General features: G+C 41.1%; 1 protein-coding gene across 1 annotated transcript in view; it reads left to right on the top strand.

Moving 5' to 3' along the window:
• Window positions 1-277: 277 nt before the first annotated feature.
• ValRS (Valyl-tRNA synthetase) overlaps window positions 278-9,352 on the top strand; it is a 139,201-nt gene continuing 130,126 nt past the window's right edge. The window contains exons 1-4 of the mRNA XM_037413243.2: window positions 278-583; window positions 1,242-1,314; window positions 4,001-4,101; window positions 7,566-7,693. Coding sequence (XP_037269140.2) covers window positions 422-583; window positions 1,242-1,314; window positions 4,001-4,101; window positions 7,566-7,693 — 464 coding nt within the window. The 5' untranslated portion in view covers window positions 278-421. The remainder of the gene's footprint in view (window positions 584-1,241; window positions 1,315-4,000; window positions 4,102-7,565; window positions 7,694-9,352) is intronic.

The raw sequence follows: 9,352 nt of genomic DNA, 5'->3' as shown, positions 1-9,352 counted from the left end.
ACCAGCGTGTCCTCAAAACGCCCTAGTCTGACGTCAGATAGGAACATGTAAACAGTGCAATAAAAAACAGCGTGAGAGTAACAAAAATTAAAAATTCTACTGGATCTACATAATAATTTATACTTTAATTATAGCGCAGATTTTGAATAATATTTACTTGCTAAGGCATGATGTGCACGTACGGCTGGTACGGCCACACTAAATCAGCCTCTTTCGCTTCTCGCCGTTTGCGGCGGCTCGTTCCTCGGGGAGTTGCTCTTGAGTCAGCGAAGAATCGTGACAGATAAACCCCTTTCATTTAGCCTGGGGCATAGTGTTCGTGTTAGGTGGCAGCTTCTTCTTGTCGCCGATCTGTCACGCTTCTTTGGCACCTACGTGCGCGTAAGGTTTATAGAAAGGAACATCACCACTTCGTGAAAGCATGCCGCAAGACGTCCGAACCGAAGGCGACAGCACCGCTCAGGCTGGAGAACCCGTTCAGAAAAGCGCCGTCCAGCTCAAGAAAGAAGCCAAAAAGAAAGAGAAGCTGGAAAAATTCAAGCAGAAGCAGGAGAAGATGCAAACTGTTCAGCCCAAAGCCGATGTAAGTAAGACATTCGTTCCCATATTGAGCGATCGTCGTGGACGAGACCTTGAGTCAACGTGACCGTTTGAAACCGAGAGCCGGTTCCATTCATTCCGTCACATTTGGAACTTGTGCAGCCGATGTGTCTTAATAATCGCTTGCGCTCTGCTGAACTACCGAAATTATGGCTCAATTAAAGCACGGCCGCTTGGTACAAAAGCGCTTTTCCATCCAGCGGTCGTGGCACAACTCTTGTTGACAGTGCCCGTTGCCGGACGTCCGTACTCACTCTGTGCATTTATTGTTCAGATGTTCTTAGCACCAAAACGCAGCGATCGCGCGGAAATAAGCTTATCTTTTTGAGAGAGGACGGTTTTCATTCTGAATCATTGACGGCTGGCCGTTCAAAATGGGTCATCAGGATCGTTAAAAACGCTGGCGCACGGCTTTAATGATACACCAGATGCCCTAGTGCCCGTGTTATTGTTTGGAAACGCCGCCCTCCCCAGCACAAATCGCTAGTGAGATGTGTGCGGACTCGTACGTGGCTTCCTTCGTGTACGTGGCCGAAAGCGTGGCTTTTGCTGACGGTGCTTCTCCCTTCGATTTCTTTTTGCTAGTGTACGGTCACTTTCACTGTGTATTATTTGCTTACTTCGTCTGCATTTTTTCCCAGAAAAAGCCCAAGGAGAAAAAGGAAAAGGAGGTTATTACATATGACAAGTCAACTGCGCCTGGAGAAAAGAAAGGCAAGCAGAGTTTGCACTTGTTTAGGCCATTTTCAACCGCGTATTCATATATTTCGTTCCATTACATTATCCAACCACTCTAATAACAACTTTGACCCTTTAGCTGTGCATTTGTTTCTGTCTTTTAGCCACACCGCAGGTGCACTCAAGGCATGGTCTTGATCAGATAGTTTAAAATGCGCAATGATATATGTTACAATAATACATTACACTTTGCACATGTTAAATAAACTCGATACTAATCTCTGAATAATGATTTGTGTATGCTTGTTACCATACTTAATTAGAAGCACAACAGCACCAGCAAACTTGTTATAATTGTTAATCAGACTTCTACCGATTTTCTTCAGCTGAGCGAAATGTGCAGAAAAGCAATAACTGTGCATTGATATTGCAGTTGATAAGCAGTCATGAGAGCAAAGGCTATTTTTAATCATGCATGTGCACAGGCCATGCACATGCGATCAGGAAGTGTGTATAAACTACAAGGAGTTTATTTAGCGAACTTTTTGCCAGAAAACCTACACCATCAAATTAGAATGATGGTGTACGTTTAAAAGAAGCTATTCAAACTTTTGATTTGCCACTTTACCATGTTATCATCCTCAGCATATTCCATGTTCTCTGTAATGTAGGGGCATCGCCAAATTATCTCCAATTCACGCTGTCTTGCACAAGCTGATTTCATTTTATTCCTGCAAACATCTTAATTTTGTTGCCCCACTAAACTCTCTACCACCCTTGGCTGTGTTTCACATCCTGTGACATTCACTCAGTTGCTCTCACTGACCACCAGTTATCTACAGTGATGGAAGTGCTGCTCCAAAAGTGAAATGGTGCTCCATGCCACTCCAAAGTGCCATATTTGCTGGTAACTGCTCTAAAAGGATGTTGGCAAGCTAAAGAGAATGAAGTTGAACCATGGGACCATCTCGTGAGCCTAACGGAAACCAAAAGCAAGCTGTATACACTATCATCCCAGTATGCTACTCATTGGCGTAAACCCAGAAAAATCTCAAGTGTTGACACATATCAGGCCACGGTTTCCAATTTTTATTTTTAATGTGGAATGCATTTTTGTTTATATAGGAATTAAATCATGCTTTCAAATAAAATTTAAAAAATACGAGCACGGGGTCCGAGCTCCAGCAATTGCATTGTTCTATTCAGTCTCTTTCTTCACCTTTTTTCAATTTCCATAGTTCTCACAACTGAGGGGCATTTAAAACAGGTAGGCTTAAAGGATAAAAAGCCTTTTAAAAAGTTGATTGCACTATACTTAATTGTTAACTCAAATTATATCACGTGCTAAAGCTAAATCTCAAGTGTGATACTTGGAAGGGGTGCCCTCCCCAGCCTGAACACCAGGGAAGGCCAAACTGTCTTGACCCCCCCCCCCCCCCCTGGCCCATTATTTACGCCAAGTATACTGCTGCAAGGATACGACATGTTTAGTAATACATATAAATGTTTTTAGGTGCTTAAGTGATGTCTCAGACTTCGGGAGGCGTTAGGAACATGCATCTGCTCCGAAAACGCCAATAGCAACCCTAAGCTATACCATTTTTTCCTGCTCCGAATACTGCTGAGCCTGCTCCAAAGCACCATTTTTTCTGCTCCAGAATCTACTCCAAAAATCAAAATGTCGCTTCCATCACTGTATCTACTGTATCCATCACTGTCCCGGCCGTGCTCACTCTTTTTTCTTATAATGCAAACAATTATATCAGCTCCCCTGTGTCTTCTCTGATCCACTCTGCTCTTATCTTATCTTTTAACATTTCACCTGTGATTTATGCATGTGCTGGTCCACATTTGAAACTAAATCCTGTTGTTTACGTGTGAGCCGGAACGTACAACACTGTTCACAGCATGTGTGCAATACTTAATATATGAAGTAACACCTTTCACAATGTAATTGGCAAAAAGAAAGAAATACAGGATACAGGGGACAATATGACATATAACTTAATAGTTGGGGTAATCTGGTCTAGACCAGTTTCTGGCAAAAAATGGAAACGTGTGATGTTCTGTGACTATCTGGTAAAATACACATTTTTGACGTGAAGAATTAAGAAGGGCGTTTACATAATGAGCTTTAGGTGCAAATTCAGTAACCTCAGAGGGCCGATGTTAATTTGTAGCCTTCTGTCATAGTACTTTGGGGTGTTAAATTTCTCAAGTAAGTAAATATTTGCATCTGTATTATTGTATGAAATGTAAAAAAAAGTGATCACCTTTTCACCCATATTTGTATGGTTTCGCTCAAATAATTCAAATTACTCTCAAAGTGTGGGGAATCTCGTTATGCATCATATTGCTGGAAAAATTTTCACCTCTTCATATCCCTTTTGTCCATCACATTCTAATGTGTTGTTGTTAAAGCAGCCTTATTTTCTATCAATAAAGTGCAGTTTTATTTTCAACTTGATTGTTGGTGGAGACACCATATGTGAAAAGTAGTCAAATTCAGTTCGAAAGTATGTGGGGTACATACGTAAGACAGCATAAACATGAATTTATATTTTGCATACTTAGGAAGTAACATGTATACTAAAAAAAAAAGAACATTATAATATACTAGTATGTATAATGCTAAATAGATTTAACAGATATGGGTGTTTCAAAGCTATGGTGTTTTTAGTGGTCAAGTATGTTTTCTGATGTTGATAACTTCACTGCGCAGACACATCGGGTCCAATGCCAGATGCATACAGCCCACGATATGTGGAAGCTGCATGGTATGCTTGGTGGGAGAAGAGCCAGTTCTTCAAGCCTGAATATGGGGTTAGTTTTCATTTTGTTCGACTGATATATAGATATTGCTATCACTACTTTTATGGTGATCTGATGCTATGTCAGAACAATTCCTATAGTAAGCTCGCAACCTGACATCCTAATGTCGAATACCTTTGTTGAGTGTGAAAATGTACTGTAACATGTTTCATTCTCATAAGAAGCTTTAAAAAGAAAGTAGTCCTGATGCTAAATGTGTTTTTTTTTTTATTTTACTCAAACTTTGTATTGGGGTCACATTTTATAGTTCACTGTAGCACTGTTACTTGGTTTTAAGGTTTTTGAGCAAAAAACACAGGGAACTTTATGTAGAGCGTGAGAGCTGTGAGAAAGAGAGTTTTCTTACAGCTACCACATCTACCCTTGGATTGACATTTTCTGTGTATTCTTTTGTGTATCACCAAAACACCGCAGCTCTTAGTAGCAGGTAGCACTTTCAGGAAATGTTCGGAGCATTAAAAGGACCATAGCTTAAAAGAGTAAGCAGGACAAACATACTTGTTTGTCCTGTTTACTCGTCTTCACTTTTATTTCACGGTTCTTATTCTTTATTCGTGCACTATAAACCAACTTACAAGCAAAAAATTACTAACTATAATCTGGTGGATAGACTGGCATTAAATAAAATTTTTGTGGCGGTTGCTTGACATAGTGTCTCATTGTATCCTGTGACAGTATGTGCCTACTATGTATAGCACTGTGTCTACATACACAGCTGTTTGTTATTTTACGCACATTTGTTATTTTGAGGTAGCAGTGTTGCTTTAGCTGTCACCAATAATTCTTGGCTGCTTAGCGTTAGGGGTGAAGCTTCTTATGGTGTCACCCGTTCGTCTCCGGTTATCGTTTGTAACCACCGGTGGCACATACCCGAGAGAGCGGGTATGTGCCACAGGGGATAGACTTTTAGAGGTGATGCTCCTTAAGCCGTGGGTCGTGCGTCGTCGATGTATGTAGTAGGTAGCCACTTCTCGTTTAGCTGTTGAAATGTTCGCTAGATGGTGGTACTTGTATGTAATCAATATATGATGAAAAGATGAGAGATGGTGGTACTTGGGGGGAGTGTTAACTAGATGGACGGACATACACAAAGACAGACGGACAGATGCGCGGACGGACAGATCGACCCAAGGTTGGACGGACGGACGCTTCGCCCCACTCATCATCATTCAGTCCGTAGATATACTGTGATTGTTTTACTGTACCTGCACAACATGCATGTCACTGCCATAAACTGGACAGCTATGGAATTGGCGGAAGCTTAACGTCAATCAATGTGAACATGAAAAAAATAAATTGGGGTAATTATCATATAGAACCTGAGAGTGTCTTGAGTGGCAGGCAATGCTTTTAGTACTCTTGCATGATTCTTTCTGCGTTGCAGTGTTGCTGTTTTGTTTTACTAGTGAAAAAGCTACAAATATTGGGAATGCTTAGTATTACTGACTGTCTGTCTCGCCTTCTGTGGCTGGACACATGGCGAACTTGTGCAATAATTGAAAGTAGCTATCATTGTTTTAGTAACTCTTTGTGCATTTTCAGAAATAATTAAGCAGTGATAGAAGAGGAGAAACATTACAGCAAAGAGCATAGCAGACATGCACGAATGGGAATGCTGTGTCAGAAGTGATAAGGTATCTTATGCTTCTGAGACCTAGTATAAAGGAAAAGTTTGAAGCTGCATCAGAGAACTGGTTCCTGCATGCTATGCTATGTAGGCAACTTTCACCCCACAAAAAAGCGTTAGTCGGCAATTCGCTACTACGACTTGTGGTGCCGTGTAGCAGTTGTAACTCCTGTTTCTCACCTCACCAGTGGATCTTGAAGCATTGGCATTCAGCCTTAGTGTGTTCTGGAAGTCCGGTGAGAGATCAAAATGTGCAATATTTTTTTTTTTCATCCATAACAATATGTAAGAGCCTGTTCATTGCTAGTATTATTGCAAATGGGTTCCGGAAGTAGCATTTTTGTTGCTAAAAGACCTAGAGGCTTAGTGTTATGCTGTATATAGACATACAACATACATTTGTGATGTACATTATGTTTGAGTGTTGAATGCTATATTTTTTATTCCCCTTGGTAGTATGTACTTATTGATAAGATTGAAGTTGGTTACTCCTATTAGAAGACTTCTGAGCTTTATGCTAAAGCACCGGTACAAACTGTTTACAGGATTAGAGGGGCTATTTGTGTGACAGAACTGTGGGACGAATTAAATCAGCCATGTGCTTTACAGACACTGGCACAACCGCTGCGTCGAATGCTGCTGCGGGTCTCGTATCGCATTCGCATGTGGGGGGGCTGCTTTTTAGTTGGTTTTTTTTTTTACGATACTATCCCATCATCCCTTAGCATTCATTGTGGTCACTGATAGCCTGTTCAGGGGATGTTTGTGCATGAGCAGTCTTTGACAATTCCTTAAACTTGCATATTAGGGCACTGAAAAACACGTGTTAGGCGGCAATCGCGTGGTATTTTTTTTAACTTCATGCAGCTTGAAAAAAGGTAAGTAGCACAGTTATCTTGCTGCAAATTGAAAATTTTATTGTTTCTGGATAACAAGCTACAAGTTTTGTATAGAAAATTTTTCTCTATAGTCACTGTTTCAAAAGTTCATTAAGCAATTTTGGTTAACTGTAGAGCTTGGCAGAACGGAAAAAACAATCTGACATGCTCTATACGGGCTAAGAACAATACTGCCCTAATTGTAAACGTGTAGTGCTCATGTTTTATTTTTTAATACTTGCGGGTCTTTAACTGAAACACTCTGTATAGCAATGTTTATCATCTCCGTGAACATGCATCTTTAGACTTTTTCACAGTACTCAAATGTCTTGGGCATATGGCTTATGTTATTAGCATGGTTGTTATTTATATTAGCCTATATGAAAATTTTATCCCAGTTATAATTGAATCAGGCATGTCAAAGATTCAGGCGGTAATGAACAAAGGTGTTTCAAGTTGTTCATTAGTCACTTTTTTTATTGCTCAAAACAAAGCATTCCTTTAATGAAGTGGAACTGTGTTTCCTGATAGATGGGCAACAAAGAAATGGTACAGTGTAGCAAGCAACAATAGGGTCATTGAGGAATGGAAGCTTGTCATGCTACACATTAGAAAACTAAAGGAGCAACTTATTCATTGAAGAAAACGAGTCTGACAAATTAGTATGAAAAAGCGTATGTTTTAGCATGTTGGGGATTCAAACAGGACAGAAAGGCACCATGGATACAGTGCTGGGCATCCATGTTGTGCCTTTCTGTCCTGCATTCTTCGTTAGTGTGCTAAAAAAAGTTACCATCTATCAGCAGTCAGCTTTAGTTTTTTTTTTTTCCTAAAGGTGTGTTGCTGCCATTTTCATTGTTTCATGTGACTGTTCTGAAATGGCGGCAGCAGTTTCAGCACTTTTCCAAGATCTCACTCTGAGCTTTTGTTGCCTTGCTGCATGTGCATAGGGAAGAGACATCTTGGCTGATAACCCAAAAGGGCGATTCGTGATGGTGATCCCACCTCCAAATGTCACTGGCACCTTGCACCTTGGACATGCCCTTACCTCGGCTGTGGAAGATGCTGTAACCCGCTGGTGAGTGTGTGTTGCTGTTGCCTTTTTATTGTTACAACTTAGGCTTGAGAGACACCCCACCGTGTTCTAGTCTGATGGTGATGTTGGAGGAATAAAAGAGATGGTATTGTGTCTGACAAAGATGATGATAAATGAGAAGAGGGAGTGAACTGGGAAAGCCTTGACCCAACATTTCGATTGAGGTGACTTGTTTTTATTGATCTTACGAAAGCAGCCTGCCTTGTTGAAACTTTCACTCCATCTTGAGGTGTTCCTGATGTGCCTTATAGGGCACGCTTTGGCTCCTTCTTCCTTTAAAAGAATTGATAACTGCGCTAGTTGGTTATAATTCTTGAGCACCTTGGAAACATTGGCTTTTTGAAGATGTGAACATTTTGAAAACACGTAGTTGCGAGTTCAGCGCTGTGGTGTGTTTCCTTATTTCCTTTTGTTCACGTCATTTTGGTGCTGTTTTCAGGATGTTCGAGAATTGCCCCGCCGCGGTGGTCTAGTGGCTAAGGTACTCGGCTGCTGACCCGCAGGTCGCGGGTTCGAATCCCGGCTGCGGCGGCTGCATTTCCGATGGAGGCGGAAATGTTGTAGGCCCGTGTGCTCAGATTTGGGTGCACGTTAAAGAACCCCAGGTGGTCTAAATTTCCGGAGCCCTCCACTACGGCGTCTCTCGTAATCATATGGTGGTTTTGGGACGTTAAACCCCACAAATCAATCGATGTTCGAGAATTGCCTTCCTTTGTTGCTGTAGTGGCTTAGAAGTTAAAGCTGCTGGGCCGTTAAGTATGAGGGTGCTGATTCGATTCCCAGCCATGGTGGCTGCATTCTGATGGAGGCTAAATGCAAAAACCTTTGTGCTCTTAAATTTAGGTACACATTACAGTAGCTCTGGGGATAAAAAATAATCTGCAGTCCACACTACCGTGTGCTTCAATCGCATTGTGGGTTCGGCGTATGAAGCCTTAAAATAATTTTTGTTGTGTTTGAATTTTGTGTAATGAGTGTCACCTTGGGGTGTAGAAAGCATGACTGTTCAGTTGTCAGGTTTGTAATAGGGGTGAAGAGGATGTCGATTAGTTTGTTGCCGTTTGCAGTAACCAGTAACTAGTATATTCAGCCTGCGTCCAACATTTAAAGGGACTGTGTACTGTCCGAAAATATTTTCTGATTGTGGCACAAATGAGAAGATCGTTCATCACATCGGTGGCAGCGAGTCTGCTTCTTTACCATAAAAAAGGAATTACTATAATTTTGACGTAATGTTGAAAGTCGACAAAAATGTCTACCAGCGTCACCCAACAGCAATGTGGTTAATCTACTGGTAGGACATGTGGTTAATCTACTGGTAGGACAAGAAATCCCGGCATGTTGACTCTTTTTGCTTAAAAAAAAAAAACATCTATAACTTGAAACTGCATTTTATGCATTTGAGGCAGCTTTAGATTGTGCCAGAGACCAAATTGAGCTTTTTTTTTTCTCACGTGTTCTTAGAGGCACTGCCAGTGGTTTGTTCCTTTGCCTACATGCCTGCCTGCAAATGGCAAAATAACGTGAGCAGAGTGTCTGCTGCCGCAAATAAGAACAAAAAAAAGTGTGTGTGTGCCGTGAATGACCTCAAAGGTGTTTGTTTTATAAATAAACAAAATTTGAGAATAATTTCTACTTTCA

Source organism: Rhipicephalus microplus, chromosome X (assembly GCF_043290135.1).
Source record: "Rhipicephalus microplus isolate Deutch F79 chromosome X, USDA_Rmic, whole genome shotgun sequence".
NCBI lineage: Eukaryota > Metazoa > Arthropoda > Arachnida > Ixodida > Ixodidae > Rhipicephalus > Rhipicephalus microplus.
This window is presented reverse-complemented; position numbering and strand designations above follow the sequence as displayed.